The sequence below is a fragment of the Phacochoerus africanus genome, chromosome 12 (assembly GCF_016906955.1).
Source record: "Phacochoerus africanus isolate WHEZ1 chromosome 12, ROS_Pafr_v1, whole genome shotgun sequence".
In the NCBI taxonomy this organism is placed as follows: Eukaryota; Metazoa; Chordata; class Mammalia; order Artiodactyla; family Suidae; genus Phacochoerus; species Phacochoerus africanus.
Window position 1 is genome coordinate 20,180,666 of NC_062555.1, and position 25,276 is coordinate 20,205,941.

At 55.1% G+C, this 25,276-nt stretch overlaps 1 protein-coding gene across 1 annotated transcript in view; it reads left to right on the forward strand.

Moving 5' to 3' along the window:
* COQ8A (coenzyme Q8A) overlaps positions 1 to 23,693 on the forward strand; it is a 47,051-nt gene extending 23,358 nt beyond the window's left edge. The window contains exons 3-15 of the mRNA XM_047754500.1: positions 2,457 to 2,843; positions 3,104 to 3,170; positions 14,501 to 14,575; positions 17,645 to 17,767; positions 19,448 to 19,533; positions 19,645 to 19,785; positions 20,163 to 20,244; positions 20,339 to 20,432; positions 20,540 to 20,681; positions 20,916 to 21,023; positions 21,131 to 21,196; positions 21,473 to 21,559; positions 22,614 to 23,693. Coding sequence (XP_047610456.1) covers positions 2,457 to 2,843; positions 3,104 to 3,170; positions 14,501 to 14,575; positions 17,645 to 17,767; positions 19,448 to 19,533; positions 19,645 to 19,785; positions 20,163 to 20,244; positions 20,339 to 20,432; positions 20,540 to 20,681; positions 20,916 to 21,023; positions 21,131 to 21,196; positions 21,473 to 21,559; positions 22,614 to 22,901 — 1,746 coding nt within the window. The 3' untranslated portion in view covers positions 22,902 to 23,693. The remainder of the gene's footprint in view (positions 1 to 2,456; positions 2,844 to 3,103; positions 3,171 to 14,500; positions 14,576 to 17,644; positions 17,768 to 19,447; positions 19,534 to 19,644; positions 19,786 to 20,162; positions 20,245 to 20,338; positions 20,433 to 20,539; positions 20,682 to 20,915; positions 21,024 to 21,130; positions 21,197 to 21,472; positions 21,560 to 22,613) is intronic.
* The last annotated feature ends 1,583 nt before the right edge of the window (positions 23,694 to 25,276 follow it).

Here is a 25,276-nt window from a genome sequence, read left to right on the forward strand (position 1 = left end):
CGATATCCTTAACCCACTGAGCCAGGCCAGGGATCGAACCTGTGTCTTCATGGATGCTAGTCAAATTCGTTTCCACTGAGCCACAACAGGAACTCCCCAAACAAGTTCTTTATAAGATAGAATACTTTCACCTTGTTCATCTGATATCTGTTAGTTTTTGGGTTGGGCCGATTTTGTAAATAGGCTGCCCAGTGTGCAGGCGGGCAGGACACCTGTGTCTGGTTGGATGTCACAGCTCAGTGTCTAGCTGTCACTGGGGCCTGAGTGTCAGTGGACCTTCTTCAGTCTTCGACGGCTCTTCCCCCAATGCCAGCTGAGCCCGAGCCAGGCTGGGCCTTGTCCTCCTCCTCCACGTTGCCACGGTCTCTGGGTGCTGATGCGGGGCTCTGCCCCCCTCCATGGCGGCAGCCTCACCTCCTGCCTCCCCCTCACTCCCTTTGCTGTCTCGTGCTGAGTCCAAGAGCCCTGACTTTCTGCCATCCAAGTGGTTGTCAGCAGGGCCTGCTCCAGCCGAGTGATGGGACCCGGATCCCGTGTCCTGTGCCGGGTCTCAGACTCCCTGCCCGTCCCCCTCTGCCGAGGCTATGCCCTGGCCGCCTCACTGGGTGCCTTTGCTGGTGAGCAGCCACCGCCTTCCTGTGGGGTGTTTGGCCTGGGGAATGCCCGGGAGTGAGGCAGCCCGCTGGACATGGGCAGGCCCCCCACCCAGGCAGGGCCCTCCCGCTACCAGCCACTTGGAGGTCGAAGGGAGTGACCGTCCCCCACCACGAAGGAGGCACTGAGCTCCCGCTCTCTCCCTGAACAACTTAGATGTTGGTGTCCCCTCTCTCTGAGGGGACAGAGGGCCAGCTACTCCAGAAACCTCTCCCCCTCTGGCTCCTCAGGGGATTTGCTCACCTATTCATTCAGCAAACCCTGAGTCTGGTCCCTTTGAGACACTGGGCTCCCTTGGCTGGCACATAAACAGGTCATGGTAACGCAGGGCTGGCTGGCGGGCAGCAGGCGGGGTGATGGGGCAGAAGGAGTTACGGGTCCGCAGCCAGCGAGGGGATTCCTGGAGTTACATGGCTCTCAGGACCCTGCCTCAGGCTTCCTCATCTCGGGGCTCCCCTGGCGTCTGGAGAGATGCCCCTCCATTCAGTACAGTTTGAGTCTGTTCTGGGGAAGGGGCTGCCAGGCGACCTCGAGGCGGCCCGGGGGTTAAGGCTTAGCCTGGGGTCCCTGCTCTGCCATCGGCTTCCTGATGGGCCTTTACCGAGGACTGCAGCTCCTGCAGCCTTGTGTCCCATGTAGGAGATGAGAGTGACAGCGTGTCTCTTCCTTCCTCTGGAGGGCAGGTCTGTCTGTTAGACCCCACCATGTCCTATAAAGCTGCAGTGAGGAGGTGTTGGGCTCTGCAGCCATCTCTGCAGAACCTGCGGGCTGCACGTACATTGAATCCGCTTCTGGGGAAGCAGGGAATCCAAGCCCCAAACCCCCTTTCAGGAGTCAGTGCTGTGCTAATTGTAGCATCTTGGCACCATCCCCTGGCCTTGTCTGTGCCCCGCCTAACCCTGTGACTGGGGGTACCCCTATTTTCAAAGGAGAAGGTGGCAGAGAGGGGTCAAAGAAAGAACCTGGGCTTGAAGTTCAGGCCTTGGCTACTGTTCCAAGGGAGACATGGTGTAACCCTGCCCTGTAGCCCTTGCTCCTGGGAGAGCCAGGGCTGGTCCTGGTTGTGACAGGCCCTCGGGTGAGAGCCCCTTGGGACGCCCAAGGCTGACTGGTGGGACCCACTTGTGCAGCAGGGTGCTGGCCTTGGGAGGCAGGGCCTCCTCCCTGTCTGCTGCTGCTTCACCCCTGCTGGTCCCACCTGTGCTTGAGCTTCTCACGGCTTTCCTGTCTTTTCCCCAGTTCTCCCGCCTCAGAGCCCTAGTGGCCTCTCCTTTGCCCAACTTACAGGTGAAGAACTTGTGATTCACCTGGTCCTGGTGGGCCCCCAGCAGGTGCTCAGGACCCCAAGATGGAGGCCCCCCCCCCACCCCGGCTTCCCAGGCCTCTGCTCAGCTGCAGAACTGGCCCCAGCCTTGGGCAGAATGTGATGTGACTCTTGGGAGGGTGAGGGTGGGGTGGCCCTGGTGGAAGGGGGTGCCCCTGGGAGGAACGCTGGCTGGCCTCTTGCAGCTCTCCCGCTGGCTTCCTTTCTTTTCTTTTTGGTCTTTTTAGGGCTGCACCCACAGCATATGGAGGTTCCCAGGCTCGGGGTCGAATCAGAGCTGCAGCTACCAGCCTACACCACAGCTACAGCCATGCCAGATCTGAGCCATGTCTGTGACCTACACCGCAGCTCACGGCAATACTGCATCCTTAACCCACTGAGTGAGACCAGGGATCAAACCCATGTCCTCATGGATACTGGTTGGGTTTGTTTCTGCTGAGCCACAGTGGGAACCCCTCACCCCTTTCGTTCCCTGCAGGGCCAGGAGAGGCATGAAGAGCCCCACTCCGAGAGCTTCGATGACCCACAAGCCGAGTTCCACTTCTCAGGGCCGGGGGCCGAGGATTTCTCTGCCGCCGCCTCCTCCGAGCAGGCCCAGGATCACACCAGCAGCCAGGGCCCGGCTCCTGCCTATGTTGCCAGTGGACCCTTTAGGGAAGGCGGGCTCCCGGGCCAGGCCGCCCACCCTCTGGGCGGGGTGAACAGGAGGCTCTTTGCCAACCCCAGGGACCCATTCTCCTCCACGGGCCTTCAGCGGCGGTTTCTCCACCAGGACCAGTCCCCCGTGGGGGGCCTCACGGCCGAGGACATTGAGAAGGCCCGGCAGGCCAAGGCTCGGCCTGAGAGCAAGCCCCACAAGCAGATGGTGCGTGCGGGAGGCCGGCCTGGGGCTGGGGCGGTTCCCACAGTGCTGCGGTGTCAGGCCCCCTTGGGGACCGTCTCCGAATGCTGTAGCCTGGACTTTGAGGCACACAGAGGCCTCTTTGGGGTCGAGTGTGCTGCTGGGCCGAGCAGCTGCCTTTGGGGGAGGAGAGGGGACATGGGGGGGGGGCAGTATGAACCCCCGAAGGTTGGTGCTGAACCCAATCCCCGACCCCCTGAGGTCTCCTCCTCCTCTCCCTCCAGCTCAGTGAGCGTGCCCGCGAGCGGAAGGTGCCGGTTACGCGGATCGGGCGGCTGGCCAACTTTGGAGGTAAGGTGTGGCTGTGCCTGCCCGGGCACATAGGTCCTGGCGGTGGAGCTGGGACCACCATGGGGCCTGCGTGAGGTGGGGACAGTGAGGACCCAGGGGTGTCCTGGGGAGGGTGGAAGCTCCTGTGTTAGGCATTCCTGGATGTCTTCCAGGGGTGGGTGATCCTGTCTCTGCCTCAAGTCACCCCTGGGGGTTGGGGTGTGGCTGGTGTGGTGCTGTGGGCTGCAGCTTGGCCAACTCTTTGGCCACATCTGGGGGACGGCATCTTTGGTCAGCTCTTCACTCAGGCCTTTGGAGGCCGCTGCAGGGAGGAGGCGGAACAGGAATAAGAGCTCTTCGTTGGCAGTTTTACTCCTGCACGCAGTGGTTTTTCCCCTGGAACCCTGAACATTTGGGGGCCCGTTTGATGGATTGCCTCAGGCCTGCTCGTGTCGGTGGAATGATAATGAGATGCCATGGCCCTGAGCCCTGGGCCATGTGCATGTGCTGTGGAGGCGGGAGTTTGTCCTTTTCTTTGGGGATTTGAGTGGCCATTGTGCTCAGTACAGCTGTGCTATCTGTCTGAGTTGGACGATCATTTTATAGAGAAAGTTTGCAGTGCTTGTATCTGCTGTTGTCATGTCTGATCCTTACTCCCTGCCAAGTGGTTTACATTGAAAGTACCATCCTTTGGGAGGTCCTGTTGTGGCTCAGCGAACACGACTAGTATACATGAGGATTCGGGCTCAATCCCTGGATTCGCTTGGTGGGTTACCGATCCGGCGTAACCCACCAAGCGAACTGTAGCATAGGTCGCAGATGAAGCTCGGATCTGGCATGGCTGTGGCTGTGGTGTAGGCCAGCAGCTGCAGCTAAGATTCGACCCCTAGCCTGGGAACCTCCATATGCTGCAGGTGTGGCCCTAAAAAGAAAGTACCATCCTTTGCGATGGTTCTACTTGCAGATGGAGTGACTGGGAGCACGTTACTCTAAAGCTCACCTGTTCTCAGTACGTTTTCCAGACAGAACAACAAATGAAAGTAACAGCTTTGGCGACTTGAGTGAGTGCTTATTGGCGAGGCTGGTGTGTAGTAGGGTCTGACTGGTTCATGTCGATACCTGTGCGGTGCAGTCATGAAGGGCCCCTGTCATGCGGCTGGGCCATTCTCTGCCTGCCTTTGCTTTGCCAGCTCCTGTGTCTCCCTCCGTGGACCGAATGTCAGGCACGCTCTCCTCCCCGCTGCCTCTCCCCTTTGGGAAACCCAGCTTGCTCCTTGTTCAGACGGGCTCTGTGCCCCCTGAGAACCTGTTACTCCGGGAGCCGGCCCCGGGCCTGAGTTCTGACACTGAGTGATGGCCGGCCAACTTCTTTACATGCAGAGTAAACTAGGGTGATTGGATATAATTTTCTCAACTCTGATTTTCTTCCTCAATTGTTATCTTAAAATGTGGCATCTGCTGCTACCTAGCTTTTCAAGAATCTGGCGTGAAGTATGACCTGAGCTTTTGCACACAGCTATAGCTTCACTTCACTTTAACAGGGTAACATTTCCGACAGTTCCCTGTGGCGCATCGTAGCTCCCTGGGGTGCTGCTACTGGAGTGGGTTTGAGGGTCACCACTCTGGCGGCCTCTGGTGAAGACTTGGCACATTGGCTGCATTGCTCAGGGGCTACTGGGTCACAATTATTATTAGCGTATTGGATGGACGTTTTCTCCTCTCCCCCATGCATTTGAGGGTGAGAACTCTCTTCTTCCTCTGTAGTTGTTCTCTGTAACCTACAGTCCTCCCAGCACTCGGGACCAGGGCTCACCGCAGAGCCTTGTCCCCAGAAGGCTTGGTTTCATGCATTTTAGAATAGGTATACTCCTCTCTTAGGAGTCTCTGGGGGCGTGGGGCAGAGGGGGACCTCTTTGGGAAACATGATCGGGATGAAGGTGACGATGGCTGGTTCACGTTTGGTGGGAGTCCTGGCGAAGCAGACAAATCGGGCCCTTTTGGGTGGTGGGTTCAGGAAAGCACTGAAGTGGAAGCAGTTTTCAGGAAAGCGTGTAGAACCAAAGGACAGCTTCATTAAACTCAGGGACGGTGATGGGTCGCCAGAGGGAGCCAGGTTGGAAGAAGCCCTAGCCTTTGTAGGGCTTTGCACCCCCAGGAGCCTCTTGCACCCCTGCTGACAGGTGCCTGGAGCCGTCCTCCCATGTCTCTGTTGGGGATTTGCTTGCAGCTGTGATTCCGAGCAGCTCACGTTGTTGCCAGAGAAGTTGGCAGCTTGTGTTTCAGGATTGTAGGTGGCCGGATGGGAGCAGAGAAGAGCCAGGTCTGGAAAGAACGTGCTGTTCTGGCCCCAGAGGTAAATTCTAGGCCTTCTGTCTCATCCGGAGGGTTTTCGCACTGCACGTTGTGACCCTTTTAGTGAGTGTGAAATCAGTTTAGTGGGTCAGGACCAACATTTAAGAAACTAAATAGTATAGAATAGGAAAGGATCTGAATTAATACCATAGATCCTTAGAACTGCAAATAAATAGAACAAATGTTGCAAAAATATTTGTTTCAGAGATAGAAACAAACTGTTTATGAACGTCTTTGATTGCAGTGCGAAATAGACGGTTTATGCGTGGGTCTAAACAGTTTGAAATATGTGGCTTATTCACGGGTCAAAACAGTTTGAATGAACACTGCTCTACTTTGTTCTAGAAAACACTTCTAGCCTTTCTTCCCCTTGTGAGGGTGAGATTTTTTGTTTTGTTTTTTCTCTTTAGGGCCTCACCCACAGCTTGTGGAAGTTCCCAGGCTAGGGGTTGAATTGGAGCTGTAGCTGCCGGCCTACACCACAGCCACAGCAACGTGGGATCCGAGCCAAGTCTGTGACCTACACCGCAGCTCACAGCAATGCAGGATCCTTAACCCACTGAGAGGGGCCAGGGATCAAACACACAACCTCATGGTTACTAGTCGGATTTGTTTCCACTGTACCACAATGGGAACTCCATGGGTGAGATGTTTTTGAGGTGTAGACCTACAGACTTTAGGAAGTTTTTACACTGGGGGTACGAAGGAGGGGGTTGCTCTAGACTTCAGGAAGGTAGGGTTCTATTTGAGAAGGTCAGCAGAAAACGCTCCGCTCTATGGAGGTAGAAGGCAGAGGCTTTCCAGTTTGGGTGGCTCATTTTGATGCTGAGATGCAGCAGGAGCCCTAGGTCCAGTTTGGCTGTGGGATATTGTGGCTGTGATGCTGTGGGCATGATTTTGTTGAAGAATAAAATGAAAGCTAGGGTCAGATACTGGATCTGAGGACAGAACTGGGCTTAAATCATCGTACTATTTTGGCTCTAATTCCAACGCTGTTTCCTATGCTCTGGGCTCCTGACTTGGTTTTCCATTTTGTGAAATAAGGGTCTTGCCATTGACTCCAATGGAAATATTTTGATAAATGTTCCATGCGTATCTGAAAAGAATTCTGGCATTGTTGGGAGCAGTTTATTTATCTAGTCTGTTACTCATGTTGATCAGGTCTTTTAATGATTCTTTTTGGATGTGTTTATACTGTCAGCCATCAAGAGAGACATTTGAAAATCTAGTGCTATAATCATGAATTTACCTGCCTCTTGATTCTGTCAATTTTTTGTTTTAATGTTTTGAAGTTTTAATGTTTTTGGTTGCTTACATATTTAGAATTCTCTCTTTTTTTTTTTTTTTTTTTTGGCATATGGAGGATCCCAGGCTAGGGATCCAGTTGCAGCTGTAGCTGCTGGCCTATACCACAGTCACAGCCACGGCAGATCCAAGCCACGTCTGCGACCTGCACCACAGCTCACGGCCACGCTGGATCCTTAACCCACTGAGTGAGGGCAGGGATCCTCATGGGTACTAGTCAGATTTGTTTCCACTGAGCCATGATGGGAACTCCTAGAATTCTTATGTCCTCTCAGGACTGACTTCTTCATTATTAGGTACTATCTCTCCTTATGTCTGTGAGAGTCTAGACTGTCTGATGTTAGTATAGATGTGTTTCAGCCTTTTTTGGGGGAGGGGTTGATGTTTGCATGGTCTTTTTCCTTCCTTTTACTTTCAACTTTTTGTGTCCTTATATTTAATATAAAAATATATAAAAAATATAAAATATATAAAAATATACATTATATATATTTATATATTTATAATATATAAATATATTTATATATAAATATATTTTATTTATATATAATATATACCATATATTATAATATATGGTATATATAATATATGGTATATATTATTATATATAATATTATTTATATATAATATATACCATTTATATATTTATAATATATAAATATATTTATATATAAATATATTTTATTTATATATAATATATACCATATATTATAATATATGGTATATATAATATATATATAATATATGGTATATATTATTATATATAATATTATAATATATACCATATATTATAATATATGGTATATATAATATATGGTATTATAATATATATAATATATATATATTAACCCACTTATATATTATATAATATACCATATATGGTATATTATATATACCATATATTATATATAAATTATATATATTTATATATTATATATATAAATGTATAAAAGTTTTTTTCCCCCTTGTGATTTACATTTAATGGAATTGCTGATGTATTGGGGATTATAGTTACTGTCTTAGTCTTTGTTTACTGTTTGACCCATCTGTTATTTCCCTATTTTCTCATCTGTCTTCCCTTTCTTTTTAATTTTATTTTTTTAAAAATTGAGATATAGTTGAGATATATATAAGTTTCAGGGATACTGCATAGGCATTCACAATTTTTAAAGGTCATATTCCATTTGTAGCTATTATAAAATTTGGGCTATATTTTCTGCATTGTACTATATATCCTCGTAGCTTCTTCCTTGTAGTGTAGTCTTTGGTGCCTCTTAGTCTGTCCCTTCTCCATTCCCTCTCCCCACTTGTCTTGCTGCCTTTTGAATTAATCAGTCCTTTTTATTGTACATGTTTTCTCTTTATTAGTTTGTGTGTTATTATTATTCTTTTAGTGGCTTCTCTTGAGATTACAGCATACATCCTTGCCTTATTACACTATAGTAGGAACAATTATTTTTACTACTTCCCCAGTAATGCTAGCACTTTAGCACACTTTGAATCCCTCTTTGTGTATGTATGTGTGCATGTTAATGAGAATATGCATTTTGTTTCTACATGTTTTATATTATGTACTAAATTATTAAGGTATGTTAAATCTTCAAAGATATTATTTCTTTGCACAGCACCTATGAATTTAGATTTACCTACATATTTACTCTTTTTGTTTTTCTTTCTCCTTTTTTTTGTCTTTTTTTGCTATTTCTTGGGTCGCTCCCGCGGCATATGGAGGTTCCCAGGCTAGGGGTCTAATCGGAGCCATAGCCACCAGCCTACACCAGAGCCACAGCAACGCGGGATCCAAGCCGCGTCTGCAACCTACACCACAGCTCACGGCAATGCCAGATTGTTAACCCACTGAGCAAGGGCAGGGACCGAACCCACAACCTCATGGTTCCTAGTCGGATTTGTTAACCACTGCGCCACTGTGGGAGCTCCTCTCCCTTCATTTTTATAATTACCTTTGGGACCATAATTCCTCTTCTCAGAAGAACTATCTTTATAGTATAGTTTGCTAATCATTAATCATTTTTATTTTAGGAGGTATTTTGGCTGGGTATAATATTCCATGTTAAAAATGAATTCTTTTGACCATTTTAGCAATGTTATGCCATGTCTTCTTACTTCCATTATTCCTGTTGAAAACTTAGCTATTCATTTTATTGCTGCTCCTTTGAAAATAATATGTGTTTTTGTTCTCTGGTTTAAAAATTTTCTTTTTGCGTTTGGTTTTCAGCAGTGTGACTGTGACAGGTTTGGGTGTGATTTACTTTGCTTTTATCTTGCTTGGGGTTGCAGAGCTTTGTGAATCAGTGGCTTGATGCCTTTTATCAGCTTTGGAAAATTCTGATCGTTTTTGCAAATTCTGTGTCTGCCCTGTTGTCTCTCTCCTTTCCCTCTGGTACCCCAGTTAGACATATATTAGATCTTTCTCCTCTGTGCTTGTGTCTCCTCTACTCTTTTCTGTCTATTTCCTTTGTGCTTCAGCCTTAGAGATTTAGAGGGGATGTTGTCATCTCCTCTGACCTATGGGCTGAGGGAGAACTGGATGATTATAGAAATGAGACTAATCGATAAATTAGGCACTAGAGAAAACTTGCCAAAAGGACTTGAGCATTATGTGCAGAGTACTTTGGTGGTTACCAGGACCTTCACCCGGGAATTTAATCCATGTCTTTAAGGCAGAAAGAGGGGAATCCTAAGTAAGAGAAATAGAGAGGACACAAAAAGTGGAGAGAGAGAAAAAGATAAGAATATTCAGAGTCTGTGTAGAAAGGATTTTGAAAGATGCTATTTGAAAGCAGGTGCTAGCATGAGAAAGAGTGGGCCAGGAAGGAACGGACCTTTGGGAATCCTGTTATTTTTAAAAGGTGAAAGGTTAAGGAACCCTCACCCCTAGAAAAAAACTTTTCTTTGGAAGATAGTTCGGGAGTTCCAGTTGTGGCTTAGTGGGAACAAATCTGACTAGTATCCAGTAGGATGCAAGTTCGATCCTTTGCCTCAATCAGGGGGTTTAGGATCTGGCGTGGCTGTGGCTGTGGTGTAGGCCAGCAGCTGTAGCTCTGATTCGACCCCTAGCCGGAAACCTCCGTATGCCACAGGTGCAGCCCTAAAAAGCACTAAATAAATAAATAAATAAAATAAATAATAGTTCACAAGACTATTGAATTTTTTCCCCTTTCTTTTCTTTTTCTCTCTTTCTTTCTTCCCTCCCTCCCTTCCTTCCTTTTAAAAATATTTTTTGTCTTTAAAAAAATTTTTTTTGTCTTAGAGCACCCCATGCTCTGAGCTCCTGGCAGGAGCATTGACATGTCTAAAGTCAGGCTTTTCCTCTACAAATGTTTATCAATAGGGCACTCGATTTTCATCGAGGTTTTAGAGACCTGAGGTCCTGGGCTTGACGGGGGCTGCCCTGATGTCCCCTCGCTGGGTGGCACACAGTGACACCAACTTTGCTGCCTGATTTCCTCAGGGCACGTGCTGCACGTGTGCTATTGTTCTAGGCATTCAACACTGCCCTTGTGCTCCCCGAGGCAGCAAGCCAGATGCTCTGTAGGTCCAGGCGAACTTCTACACCCTTGTAGGGGTGAGGAGCCTGGTTTCTGCTTTTGTGGGTGCCTATTTTAAAAGGGGCTTCGGGAGTTCCCATTGTGGCTCAGTGGTAATGACCCCAGCTAGTATCCATGAGGACGCAGGTTCGATCCCTGGCCTCACTCAGTGGGTTAAGGATCTGGTGTTGCTGTGTGCTATGATGTAGGTTGCAGATGCAGGTTGGATCCCGCATTGCTGTGGCTGTGGTGTAGGGCAGTAGTTGCAGCTCCGATTGGACCCCTAGCCTGGGGACCTCCATATGCTGCAGGTGTGGCCCTAAAAAACTAAATAAAATAAAAGGAGCTTTGCTGCCTGTTTTGCCCTCTTAGAAGCTCTGTGAGGAAATTGGGACAGTTAGTGTCTCCAGCTACAGACGAGGAAGCTGAGCCACAGTCCCCAGTCCCCCAGGGCCATATGTGTATTTGTAACAGTCCTGGGACCAGGAGGAGGCCTCTGTCATACAGCTGGGGTCTGCGCCTGGCGCCCCTGAATTCCTTCCCCCTGCCCTGAAGCCGGCAGGGAGGCTGCCAGGGCTTCCCCTCCCACCCTGGCCATGTTCTGAGAACCTAGAACCCTTTGTGGGGAGCTGCCTCCACCACCCCTTCCTGTTGCCCTCCTCCGATGCTGGGGCCTGACGCTGGGCTGAGGGGGGGGATGCAGGGAGGGAGGAGGAAGGGACCTTCCTAAGGGTTCGGGAGCCTCTGGAGGCAACAGGAAGGAGCCTGGCCCCCTGCCCCTTTCCTGCGCGAACCTTCTCGTCTCCTCAGGTTGGGTGTGTTGCTGAAAGCCAGGGCTTAGAACAGTGTGGCACACGGGGGTCCCGCGTGAGTGAAGCGGGCTTGTGCCCTTGTTGTGGCAGAGGCCCTCCTTCGAGCCTTGCTCCGCAGGCCTGCCTGGGGGCTGGCAGGAACAGAAACTCTTCCCAAGCCTCCTCGCAGGTGGCGCTGTTTGCTGGCAGGAGTTTTGTTTTTATTTTTTGTCACCTCTGTGCCATTCTGGACGGAAGCCCAGTTGCTCAGCAGGGACTGATTGGGCCCTGGGGACCTGCGGAGGGACTTCGCGGAGGAGGCCCTGGGCTCCCCGGTGACGCGCCCTGCTGCTCCTCACTCACCGGTGCTTCTTGTCTGCAAAGCCTCCTTTTGTGAGAGAAATGTCTAGAGCTTTCTTGGGAGGGGCTGGCGCCCCCTCATAGGTTGGGGTGGCGGCTGGGCTGCCAGCGGTGGCCGTGGGGCCGCGGAGCCAGTTCTGAGTCTCATCACCTCCAGGACCTCTGAGTGGGCTGTGTGGGCCAGGCTGGGCCAGACTGTGGGTCAGGACAAGGAGTGGCACTATTTTGAGGGCGGGGGTGACCCTGGAGAGTGAGCGAGCACTGGTTCCGGCACGTCCTCACCCAGGCGGGGGACCCGAGTGGAGGCAGCAGGGCAGAGGTGCTGATGTTCCAGGAGCAGCCCTGGTGCACCTGCTCTGCGTGGAGGAAGCGTGGCGGGGCCCTGCCTGCTTGTGCACGAGGGCCTGAGACTGGCTTTAAGCTCAGCCAGGTTGGGGAGGGTGGGAGGACCAGCCTATTCTTGGATCGGTAGAGCCGGAGCCCCTGAGGTCAAGGTCAGGGCTGGCTCTCACCAGCTGAGCTTCAGGGGGAGCCTTTCAGTTGGCAGCTCCTTGGTTCTGGCATTGGGCTGGTCCCGAGGGAGCTCCCAGGGCCGCAGAATGAGCCTATGGCCTCCTTTGTGGAATGTTCACTCAGAGATTCAGTGTTTAGTGACAGGCCCTTGGCCTTGGAAAGCTTTGGCTCTGCCTGGCAGCCCAGAAGCGGCCAGAGAAGAGTTTGACAGAGCACCCGAGGCGGGCCCAGCAGAGTCAGAGGCTTGGTGACTGCACAAGTGGCCAGCTGGGTCCCCTTTGATGCATCTGCCTCTTCTGCAGTCTTGGCTTTGGACTTGACCTAGGCAGAGAAAGATCTAGAGGTGGATGTATTGCTGAAGGTTATTGCAGTTTAAAATTTAATGTTCCTGTTATCATTATTTTGCTAAGTCAGATATTGTGCTGGGTCAGGTGGAGGTGGACAGGCGGGGAGTTAATGTTTGATCAGAGACACGACTCCAGCTTGGTGCCCAGTGTCCTCTGGAGCTGGGTGGGGGGCGGGGGGGGCAGTGTCAGAGGGAAGCAAGCCTGGCACCTCCATCCCCACACACCCCGCTGTTTTTGGGGGCGTTTCCTGAGGACTGTGCCTTTTTGCCATGGTCTCCAGAGCTTGACTTCTGCTGCCCTTGTGCTGCCCCAGCAGCAGCGTGGGGTGCCGAGCACTTGAAAGGTGGCTGCTCCAAGCTGAGATGTGCTCTGAGGGTAAAATGCACATTGGATTTTGAAGCCCTGGTACAAAATGAACAGACAACAACTCCCAAATCTCGATAACCATGTTTATATTGAGTGCTTGTGGAAATGACAGTATTTTGGGTACATTGGGTTAAATAAAATATATAATCAGAATTCATTTCACATGCTGCTGCTTGCCCTTTTTAATGTGGCTACTGGAAGATGTAAAGTTATATACATGACTGCCATGCTGTTCCTTGGGCAGCACTGTCTAACCCTTTGAATTGGAGTGAGGGCAGTAACGCCCAGTAGCTGCCCTGGGCCCAGCCAGGTACGCGTCTCTAACTCAGCTCTTTAGCCCTCACAGCCATTACGGATGGTTAAGCAGAGGCTGCACCTGCCCAATGGGAGGTAAGAGGTATTGCAAAAACATTTGAAAAATTGGGTTATCTTCTTTTGATTTTTTGACAATTTATTTTTTCATTAAATAACTTTTTCAGTAAATTCAGCGATGTTTTTCATGAAAGTAACGTGTAATCATTGTAGAGATCTTGGCAAATAGAAGCATGAGCAGGACCCCTTCCCGGTGTGAGCCCCAAGGCCCTGGGGCATCTGTGGAGTCCTTCTTGGGCCTCTGCTTTCCCATCTGCTGTGGTCGGCGTGCTCATCCCTGGGCTCCTCACTCTCTTGGCTAATGCGCCCCCTCCCCACCCCAAGCCAGTCGGAGCTGTGTCTAAAGTGGAGGAGGCAGGCCCTGAGCCAGGCTCCTGGGCTTTCTCTGTGGACTTAGTAGCACCCGTTGGGCTCCTCCGACCTCTCCCAGACAGTTGGGATCATCCGGTTCAACCTCTGGACAAACGAGGTGTCAATAAACCTTGATTTCAAGGCTGCTGCAGGGAGCTGGAGGGCCTGCTCCCCACTGTCCTCAGACAGCTCGTCGGAGCCTGCAGGCCTTCCCCACAAGGAAGGCTGTGGCCGGAGCCCCCGTGGCTTCTGCAAAATGTTCCCACGCTTGTAGTTTCTCTTGTGGCTCAGGATCAAGACTAGCATCCATGAAGATGCAGTTTGATCACGGGCCTTGCTCAGTGGGTTAAGGATCCGGCGTTGCCGTGAGCTGTGGTGGAGGTCGCAGACCTGGCTCGGATCTGGCGTGGCTGTGGCTGTGGTGTAGGCTGGCAGCTGCAGCTCCAATTCGACTCCTAACCTGGGAACCTCCATATGCCGTGAGTGTGGCCCCTAAAAAGGCAAATGAGAAAGACTGCGCCTCCCACCAACAGCTGCTCTGTGTTCAGCAGTAATGCTTCTTATGGCCACGTGAAGAATTAGAGAATTCTGGAGTATTGGAGGCTTTTCACACAGACTGTGAAGAGGGCGGCTGTGTCCCAAGGGGCTGCCTAGTTGTCAGGATGTCCTTGGCCCAAGACCATTCCTGGTCCGTGTTCCATCTCTGCTGGGCCCCCCTACAGTGTGGCTCCCAGTTGTACGTTGACTTGGGGTGTATTCGTGTATCCTGGGAGCCTGTAGTGAAGGAGGTGGGGGTGGGGGGGAGGCTTTTCCCCCGCGAGCACCTGCAGTGAGCCAGATCCTGAAAACAGCAGGTGTGTGTCTCCTGCCGCTGCCCCCCCCCCCCCCCCCGCCCAGCCGCCCCAAGGTGTCTGGAGTGTCAGCCAGGCTCCCTGGGAAGCGAGGCCGTGTCTCTGGGGCAGCTCCAGGCCTCATAGGTGGAGGGGCTGTGGGCACATGCCCAGTGCTTAAGCAGATGCCCAGTGCCCTCAACCCTCTCCTTGCAGGTCTTGCTGTGGGTCTGGGCTTTGGGGCACTGGCTGAGGTTGCCAAGAAGAGCCTTCGCCCCGAGGACCCCTCAGGTGAGCTGGGCCCTTGACTGGAAGGGGCAGGGTGGACCCTGGGAGGTGGGTCTGTCACCCCCAGCTCCCACCTGTGTTCCCAGAGTGTTGGCCTCGGGTGGCCTCGTATTTGGCCGCCAGGGCCCCTTTCACCGTGTGTTTGGCACATCTGGCTTAACCCCTGGAGTCTAAGGCCTGGAGGCCGCTCTGCTCCTAGCCCAGCCCACACGCTTAGCCGGCCCCCTGCTCCTCTGGTTTGGCCCTGCCTCTGCCCCTACTCCCCAGAGCTGCTGGGCCCCTGGGTCCGGCCAGGTCACCTGCCTGGGGTCCCCATTGGCTGTGGATGAGGAATGTGGGAGTTGCTAGACTAGACCTGGGGGGCCTCCCATCTCCCACCTTGGTGATCTTGGGGGGCCATCACCTCTCTGCCTCAGACCCTCCGTCTCTGAGCTGTCTCTGTGTCCCAGGTCGCCTGGGGTCAGGGCAGAGCTCTCAGTGCCCCCTAGTCTGGGCAGCACTGTGGGCGGGACTCCGTAGACCAGCTGCTCTGAAACCGGGCTTAGGATGCTCTGCTGATGGGCGGGGCAGCAGGAGGCTCCACCCCTCCCACGTGGGCCCCTCCCCCAGGCCGTCCAGATGTGGGGGGTGGGCTAGGTGGGTGGAGGGGGCTTCCCCTTTAAGGGGGTCCTGGGGGCAGTCGAGAGCAGCCCTGCAAGAGCTGTCTGCTTGGTGGATGTCTTAAAACGGACTTGAAGTTCTGGGCTGAGTGCCCCCTGCCCCTGGCCTGTTTAGGGGACATCAGCTCATTCCAGTACCTAACACCTCCTCCCTCCATCCCTGGGGACTGTACTCCATCAGCTCATTCCAGTACCTAACACCTCCTCCCTCCATCCCTGGGGACATCAGCTCATTCCAGTACCTAACACCTCCTTCCTCCATCCCTGGGGACTGTCCCTGAGGCCTGGCTGCAGCCTGGGGCCAGCTCCCTGGGGGCCTGAGGGGGGCCTATCAGCTGCCTGGATGGTCCCGGGTCACCTTCAGGAAAGACTGTCTTGAGAGGCCAAGGGGCCTCAGAGAGAGGGCGCTAGCCTGTCCCACAGGTCCCTGAGTGTAGGTGACATGGGGTGTGTGTCCTTGGAAGACGCTGGAGGACAGAGGGGATTAGGGAGGGTATTTTTAGTGTCGGCACTCAGACACTCTGGGAAGTGAAGCCTGGCCCTCTCCAGAGTGAGGAGCCAGCGGTCCCAGGCGCACCCCCCTCCTGCTGTCCCCCGCCCCTGAAGCTGGCTGCTCTCCATCCTGCTGCCTCCAAGCAGGAAGAGGCTGCATTGGCTCCAAGGTCACAGCTGCTGTCCTTTGTCAGGGGGCCACCAGCCTGAGAGCAGGACGTGGGCTCAGGCCCAGGTGGGACGTTCTGCAGCTTCCTGAGGGGTTCTGAAACTCCTGGGCCTGGGGAGCCTCTGCTGGGTGGGGACCTGCCCACCGTGGCCTTGGGCTCCCCTGGCTTTGCCAGCCTGGCCCAGGTGGGGACACGGACTCCAGCCTGTGGGGATGGGCCAGGGTGCGGAGGGGCTTCTGGAAAGCTCTAGGGGCCAGGCTCTATCCCTAAATCAATCTCAGGGACACTGGCTGCCATTAGCTCAGGTCGGCTGGGGGAACTCTCCCTCCCTGCCTGGGGGGGGGGGGGGATGGCCTTCTCTCCCAGGTTTCGCCCCTCCTCAGGGACATGGCTGGGGTCCCCAGCCCTCAGGGCCCGCGGAGGGCAGAGTGGATGTAGAGGACTGCCCGTCCTGCAGCCTTGGCCTCTGCTGCTGTCCCTGGGGCGGGGGTGGGTGATCCAGAGGCCTTTCTCAGCCCAGCTGTCCTGGAGTGGCCCTGCCTGTGCGCCACAGCTGCCTTGCCTCTTCCTTGGAGCGCAAATCTCTTTGCTTCCCGGGACCCTGTCCTGCCATCTGGGACCCTGCGAGTGAGCCAAGCCCTGTGTGGGCCCAACAGCTGCGGGTCTTCAAGTCTCCCATCCCCTAGCACCCCCCGCCACCCGCCCGTCTATCAGGGCCAGGACATGCCCCTGGGGCAGAGGGCACTGGTGTGCTGGTCCCTTCCCCTGCTCCCCTTGCGGAGCCGGCTCAGACCAACTCTGAGCACTGGGCCAGGCCCATGGTGATGCAGGCTGAGGAAAGGGCCTGGTGTTCTGGGGGTAGCCCCGGGGATTTCTGGTCCAACTCTGTCCTAACAGGACAGAGGGCAGCAAAAGCATCAGATGTCACAGGGTCGCCCTCTCTTTGTCACCCTGAGCATCGTCCTGCACCCTCCCACCCCAAGGGTGCTGGACCAAGGTCCCCATTCACCCAGGCCAGCTGGCCGCAGGGAGCTGCAGGGCCTCTGTGGACAGAGGGGAGAGGCGGGCACTTGCTGGGGAGCCCTGTCCTTGACCCTGAGCTCCTCTCCCTTGAGGATTTTACTCTCATGGCAACCAGCAGGCCCCAAGTGGGTATCCAGGGACTCGGTGCTGGCGACCTTTGTCCAGTACATTGGGGGGGAGGGACAGTGACTCAGCAGGGACTGATATGGAGGGAGAGGCGCTGTGCACGTGTGCGTGTAGACCTGGGGGCCCCGAGGACCTTCTCCGGCATCTGGAGGTGGGTATGAAATATGGAGTTAGGATCGCATGGCCAGTTTCACGGACCCAGGAGGAGAGACGGTGATGGAGCTTCTGGTATCAGGCTCCATGCCGGGATCTCTGGGGATTTATCACATTGCACTTAAAGTGCCTTAAACCCTGACGTCTTCTTGTTGGCCCTGTTTTTACTGGGAGGACCAGTGGTGATTTGCCCGAGACCCACAGTCCGTGGCCCGTGGGCTGGTCCAACCTACTCAGGCTTGGGTGGGTGGAGGGGCTGCGGTGCTCCCGCTGGGGTGGGGGGCTCCCAGGCCTGGTGCCTACCCCCTCCCCGACCCCTGCCTCCACTGCCTCACTAAGGCCATTCCTGCTCCCTGCTGGCCTCTTCTTCCTCTTGCTACTGGGCCAGTGCAGTTGGGTGAGGTGTACAGATGCCCGAGGGTCACCGTGGTGACCTGGCTTCTCCACAGGGAAGAAGGCCGTGCTGGATTCCAGCCCCTTCCTGTCTGAGGCCAACGCTGAGCGCATCGTGCGCACGCTCTGCAAGGTGCGCGGGGCGGCGCTCAAGCTGGGCCAGATGCTGAGCATCCAGGGTGAGTGCAGCTGGGCCCGGGGCGGCTGCAGTGGGGGCGCTGTGCTTCGGCCCCTCTGGGCAGCAGACTGGGGGTGGTTTTCTGCTACTGGCTTCTCGTGCTCGAATCCTGGCCGTGGAAGCCAACCTGAGATGTTTACAAACAGCATCTTAGTAGCCCACAGTTGTTTTTCTGGCTTTTGAGTGTTTCGAGACATCCAGAGGTGAGGGCATCTTAAAAGTTGCTGAGAGATGGGCTCCTGCCCCCTGGCTCCCCCACCACATGATGGTCCAGGGGTCCTGTGGGGGAGCTCACGAGGCTAGCCACCATGTGATGTCGGGGACTTGGAAAGAAGGCTGGGGGAGGTGGCAGCAGCTGAGCAGGAGGCTGGCTCTGTTCAGCCCCAGAGCAGAGCTGAGGATCAGGGGCTTCTGATAGTAGCCTCCCTTCACCGGGAGGAATGCCCATGGGGCTGGTGTCCTGAGTGGGAGAGCAAAGTGAGTTCCCCGCAGCAGGCAGGTAGACTCACCGAGCTGGCTGAGTGTGAGGAGCTGCTTCCCAGGTAGGCGGGCGGGTGCTGCTGTGGGACTCGGGGGTCCAGTGGAAGCCCTGGATGCCCAGACCCCTTCTCCGAGAAGGAAAGCCCAGAGGCTTGGTCAGGGCTCTGCACGGGCGGCTGTACCAGGGATTCTTTGTGGTCTACAGTAAACAAAGTGAACCAGCTGTAGTCTGGCCACTGAGCTGCCTACGGGGCTTCTGTGCACCTTACCGAATATTTCAGAAAGCTGTTTAACAACAGGGAACGATCAAGGGGGCTGCTATGAGAGGAAAGCAGCTCAGAAGGCAGGCCAGAGCCCCTTCCAGGCAGCACGGCTGCAGTCAGGGAAAAATGCATAGGAAAGAGAACAGTCGTTCTCTGTAGGTGGTCAAATTATGTTTTTGTGTGTATGTGTCTTTTTAGGGCCGCACCCGTGGCATATGGAAGTTCCCAGGCTAGGGGCCCAATCAGAGTTGCAGCTGCTGGCCTACACCACAGCCGCAGCAACACCAGATCCGAGCTGCATCTGCCACCTACACCGCAGGTCACGGCAGCGCTGGATCCTTAACCCACTGAGTGAGGTCAGGGACTGACCCCGTATCCTCATGGATGCTAGTCAGGTTCGTTACCACTGAGCCATGACAGGAACTCCTATGGGTTTTTAAAACATTTTACTGCACGTTACTTCCTAAATGACTTTCTTTTATAATCATAGAAGCTGCACTGCTCTTTCTAGGAAGCCCACCTTCCCAGCTCCTGGGGTGGGCTCAGAGGCTGCCCCACGTCGGGGCTGGGCGTGCAGACCACCCAGTGCCCAGGTCCGGGGAGGGGCGTAATGGGCTGGGGTGTGGGGAGGGGGTGGTTGGTGGTGGTGCTCCGGGACTGTATAGAGATCTGAGCCCCTGTGTCCCCTCCAGAGCACGGGGCCTGTGTGACAGCGGGGAAATTCTCCCTGAGAGCGAGGAGGACCGGAGGCCAGGCCTGCTGTGTGGTGTTGGGCCTGGGCCTCTTCTCTGACCCTCGGGGTCAGTGTGTGGAAGGGCAGGGTGGCCCCTCTGCTCGGCCTCCTCCCAGGGGTCTGCCGGGCAGGGGGGCTGCCATGGCCCCCGTGCCCTCCTTCCGCGGGGTCAGCCCGCAGCTCTGACGGCTCGGCTGCCTTCCAGACGATGCCTTCATCAACCCCCATCTGGCCAAGATCTTCGAGCGCGTGAGGCAGAGCGCCGACTTCATGCCGCTGAAGCAGATGATGGTGAGGCGAGGGGGGCACCGGGCAGCCCTGGGGGCAGGGGTGGGTGTGCTCGGGGGCTTCTCAGGGGGTCCCCGGCCATGCTCATGGCCCCCTCCTGGCCTCTCCCTCCAGAAAACCCTCAACAAAGACCTGGGCCCCAGCTGGCGGGACAAGCTGGAGTACTTTGAGGAGCGGCCCTTTGCCGCCGCCTCCATCGGGCAGGTGCACCTGGCTCGCATGAAGGGTGGCCGCGAGGTGGCCATGAAGATCCAGGTAGGCGGCTGGTGTGAGCCCCTGGCCCCCTGCAGGGCCTGCGTCTCCTCACCTGTGTCCCCAGCGCCTGGTCAGCACTGGGTGCTGAGAAGCACTTGCTGATGGGTGACTGGGGCAGGGGGTCAGGCTCCCAGCAAGTTTGGTGGGGGCGGGGGGCGGGGAGACTGACGTCTGCCTGGGGCTGAGCTGCAGGGGTGGGGCCTTCCTGGGGAGGGACTGGGGGAGGTGGGGGCGGAGCACAGGTGGCCGTGGGCCCAGGGGCTTCGGCGGCTCTTCTGGGCCCCATGGAGGGCGGGGTCTGGGGGGGACGCTGCTGGGAGGCTGCCGGGCGCCGGGAGGGCCTGCTGTGTCTGCCCCCGCTCTCCCTGCCCCCGCAGTACCCCGGCGTGGCCCAGAGCATCAACAGCGACGTCAACAACCTCATGGCCGTGCTGAACATGAGCAACATGCTTCCCGAAGGTCTGAGCCTGCCTTGTGGGGCGGGCGCCGGGGACCTGGGGGGATTCCCCAGGGAGCCCCCGCCCCACCCTGATGCCCTGCTCCCCCGGCCCAGGCCTGTTCCCCGAGCACCTGATCGACGTGCTGAGGCGGGAGTTGGCCCTCGAGTGTGACTACCAGCGAGAGGCCGCCTGTGCCCGCAAGTTCAGGTGCGGCCCAGCCCCCGGCCCCTTGCTGGAGACAGGGCGGCTCCAGGGCTCTGAGGGCGGGGGTGGGAGGAGCAGGTGGCCAGGCTGTGACCTCTCACCCCTTCTAGGGAGCTGCTGAAGGACCACCCCTTCTTCTATGTGCCTGAGATCGTGGACGAGCTCTGCAGCCCCCACGTGCTGACCACGGAGCTGGTGTCTGGCTTCCCCCTGGACCAGGCCGAGGGGCTGAGCCAGGAGATCCGGAACGAGGTGTGTCAGATGGTGGCCCTGGGGCCCCGCGAGGCGCTCCCTGGTGGGGGGGGGGAGGGAGGGAATGTCAAGCTGCTGCCTTTCCCCAGGATGTTACCCTTGGAGTCAAGGTCATCTCTGGGCGGAAGGCGGTTGGGGTGGAAGATGGGGAGAAAACAGGAGTGAGGCTTCTGGGCCTAGATCCGGGGGCTCCCAGGCAGCCCGGCGCTGTGTCACCAGTTCCTCTCCTGCCAGATCTGCTACAACATCCTGGTCCTGTGCTTGAGGGAGCTGTTCGAGTTCCACTTCATGCAGACGGACCCCAACTGGTCCAACTTCTTCTATGACCCTCAGCAGCACAGGGTGAGTGGCTAGAGGGGCTCCCGCAGGGAGCGGGGCTCGGAGGACTGGGGGTCTCAGCCCTGTTGCTCCACTGGGCCAAGCCGTCCCGTGCTGTCGCCCCTTCCCAGGTGGCTTTGCTGGACTTCGGGGCGACTCGGGAATATGACAGATCCTTCACGGACCTCTACATCCAGGTTGGTGGGGGCTGGGCCTGGCCTTGGCCTGATGGGGTGCTTGGGGCTTGGAAAGAGGGAGGGAGGGCCCCTGTCCTGATGTCTCTGTGTCCCTGCCTGTCCCCAGTGGGTGGTGACACTGGGTGAGGCTACAGCTGCCACACCCTGGAAAATAAGGGCTAAGGATGCGTGGGTTGGCATCCAGCTGGGGGAGGGGCGGTGCCGGCTCCCTGCCCCTGGGGAGCCCCTGCCAACGGGCCGTCCACGAGTGCCCCCCCCCCCCGTGCCTGCGCCCAGGTCATCCGGGCGGCTGCCGACCAGGACAGGGAGGCCGTGCTGAAGAAGTCCATAGAGATGAAGTTCCTCACCGGCTACGAGGTCAAGGTGAGCGCCGGGGACCACGGGGCCTGCTGAGCCCCCCGGGCCAGGCTCAGGGAGTCTAGGGGAGGGTGGGTGGGCGCTGTGCACGCTTTTCCTCTGAAATCTGAAGTCAGCAGCGGTTGCTGCCTCGGGTCCCCACAGCGCCCTGCCAGGTCAGCACAGCCCCAGCCTCTGTGCCGAGGGTCTCAGATGCCAGGGGCCGGTCGCCAGGCTCTTGCTTTATGTCGCGCCGCTGCCCACCTTCAGGTCCGAGCCCTGGACTGGTCAGGCTGGTGGCCAGGGCCTCGGGGAGCCCGGGCCTCCCTGGGGAAGGGGTGCGGGGCGTGGTGGAGGGTCAGCAGCCCTCCACAGAAAGGGGTCACCGTCTGCGCTCCTGTCGCCCAGAAGCCACTCAGAAGGCAGCACTTTCCTCTCCTGACTGTGGGGACGGGTGAGAGCCCAGGTCATCTCAGCTCTGTCCCCTCTGGGGGCGGCGAGGCTCACCTCAGCTCGGGGGCTTTTTGGACCAATGGGTCTCATAGAAACTGTGAATTCCAGCGCCCTTGGGCGGGGCTCCCAGCCTGCATCTGCCACAGACCCACCGCCGCTGCCTCTTGTCTTAGATGGAGCCAGTTCACATGTTAATGATGTTTTCCTGGCCCCAGCAGTTTGAGTTTATGTCCCAGTTACCCTTCCTTAGTTTTTCTTTGTCTTTTTAGGCCTGCACCTGCAGCCTATGGAGGTTCCCCAGGCTAGGGGTCTAATCAGAGCTCCAGCCACCGGCCTACACAACAGCCACAGCAACGCCAGATCCGAGATGAGTCTTCGACCTTCACCACAGCTCGTGGCACCACTGGGGTGCTTAACCCACTGAGTGAGGCCAGGGATGGAACCCGCGTCCTCATGGATGCTAGTCACCAGTTACCCTCGCTTAATCAGGTTGAGACACTCACCTGGGTGACCCGCTCAGCTTCCGGGCAGAGCTTTGGAGGAGCGCTCAGCCTGGGGCGCTGTGGTGGGAGCGGGGCCGGCGAGGGCCCTGGTCTCGCCGCCACTCGCCCTGCCCCTTGCTCTCCAGGCCATGGAAGATGCCCACCTGGACGCCATCCTCATCCTGGGCGAGGCCTTCGCCTCGGAGGAGCCCTTCGACTTCGGCACCCAGAGCACCACGGAGAAGATCCACAACCTGATCCCCATCATGCTGAAGCACCGGCTGGTCCCGCCGCCCGAGGAGACCTACTCGCTGCACAGGAAGATGGGGGGCTCCTTCCTCATCTGCTCCAAGCTGAAGGCCCGCTTCCCCTGCAAGGCCATGTTCGAGGAGGCCTACAGCAACTACCGCAGGAGGCAGGCTGAGCAGCAGTAGCTGCGGCGGCGGACCCGCCGTCCTCCTGCCGCTGCAACCAGCGAGAAGCTGGTGGCGCCGAGGCTGCGGTTTGCCTCGGCCCCGCGAGAGAGGGTGGCCAGCTGCTGCGACGGGGACGCTGCTGGCGCCAGGGCTTATACACGGTGTTTATGGCTAAGCGGGTGTCGGGTGAGAGGCTCGGAATGAAAATGCAACCACACCGCCGTCTGTCGGAATCTGCTTAGTGTTCATCCGTCCTCTGAAATGACTCTTGGTAAAAAGACGGTTTTATCTCCTTTTCCTTTTTGTAACAGGGGTTTTCGCTAATGTGGATGTCACAACCAGATGAGGGTTCGCCCTTTGAATCCCTGCCACCAAAACCAAAAGCCAGACAGAGGAGCCTTTTGGGATTTTATCATGTAGTATAAGGTTTGTGTGTGTGGCTGTTTCCAGAATGAGCTTTGTGTTCTCTGCCTTCCCCTCCGGGCTGTGACCTGGAGCTGGAGAAGCACAGATCTGAGCATCGCCAACAAATACGACCTCACCAGGCAAGGACCCCCGCCCCTGCCTCTGGCTGGTTCCAAGATGTTTTGTTCAGACACCTGGAGAAACCACTGCCTCCTGTGGGGAGGGGTGGAAACCGAGGGTGGGGGCTCAGAGGCAGGGCGTGGGGCCCTTCCTCCTGTTCCAGGCCCCAGGGCCTTCATGGATGTGCCAGGTTGGACCCAAGAGGTCATTACAGGCTCTGTTAATTTTCGTACAGTTCTTGCAATTGTCTGATTCATTTGTTTCAATTAAAAGAGAACAATCCGAGCATTGTGGTATGAATCCTTCACTTGTAAAGCCCGAGGTCAGTGTCACGCCCTTTCCTGCCTCCAAATGCTTCTGTAAGGTTTGCCTCCGTCCCTGCCACGGCTGCTGCTGCTGCGAAAGAGGCTAGAAGGTGGTGTTGGGAATTGCAGGTCGCTGCAGACACCTCCCTGCAGGGGTAGTACCTGGCCAGAGGGGGATCAGCACCTGGGATCAGCGTGGCTGAGGAGCACTTCCTGTAAGGTGGCTTTCCTGGGGCAAAACTAACTCCTGGGTACCAGGGGCATTTTGAACATTCAGGTGGGGGTCCTTCTGATGGACCGGGAAGCCTTGAAGGGTGCATTAGGTGGTGAAATAAATTGGAGAGTGGTCCCCAGTGGGCTCTCGTGGAGGTTTTTTGGGTTCTTAAAGGAAAATTCCTTTCTTCAAAATGGGATTGACCAGAACAGAACTGCTGGGCTCTGGGACAGGATGCAGAGGTGGGGTGGTCTCCGTGACACCTGCTGGGGGGCCCTCGAGGCTTAGCCTGGCGCCCAGCACCTTGCACCTACCTGTTGCTGGCGCTTGCACAGCCCTTTGCAGGTCTGTGTTTATGTGTTGTAGTTACACATTAACTCCTGTGATGCTCAGCCCGAGCATTTTGTAGATGAGAAAACACGCTAGTCTAAGCCAAAGGCTGGCAAACTGTGGCCCCTGGACCAAACCACTACTTGTTTTTTTTTGCTTTGTTTTTTTTCCCTATTGGAGGGATTTAAATTTAAATTGTAGTTGGTTTACAGTGTGCTGACAGTTTCTGCTCTACAGCAAAGTGACCTAGTCATACATATATATATATAGATATATACTCTTTTTCTCACGTTATCCTCCATCGTATTCCATCACAAGTGACTAGCTAGATAGAGCTCCCTGTGTTACGCTGTAGGATCTCACTGCTTATCCACTACAAATGCAATAGTTTACACCTACTAACCCCACACTCCCAGTCCATCCCACCTCCCCCCACCCACTTGGTAACCACAAGTCTGTTCTCCATGTCCATCAGTTTGTTCCTTTTCTGTAGAAAGGTTCATTTGTGCCGTATATTAGATTCCAGATACAAATGATATCATATGGTATTTGTCTTTCTCCTTTTGACTACTTCGAGAACCTCTAGTTGCATCCATGTTGCTGCAAATGGCATTATTTTGTTTTTTTAATGGCTGAGTAGTATTCCATTGTGTATGTGTACCACATCTTCTTAGTCCATTCATCTGTCGATGGACATTTAGGTTGTTTCCATCTCTTGGCTCTTGTGAATAGTGCTGCATTGAATGTAGGGGTGCATGTATCTTTTTCAGTGAAAGTTTTGTCCAGATATATGCCCAGGAGTGGGATTGCTGGATCATATGGTAGTTCTATATTTAGTTTTCTGAGGTACTTCCATAGTGTTTTCCATAGTGGTTGTACCAATTTAACATTACCGCCAGCAGTGCAGGAGGGTTCCCTTTTCTCTACAACCTCTCCAGCATTTGTTATTTGTTGACTTATTAATGATGGCCATTCTGACACATGTGAGGTGCTACCTCATAGTAGTTTTGATTTGCATT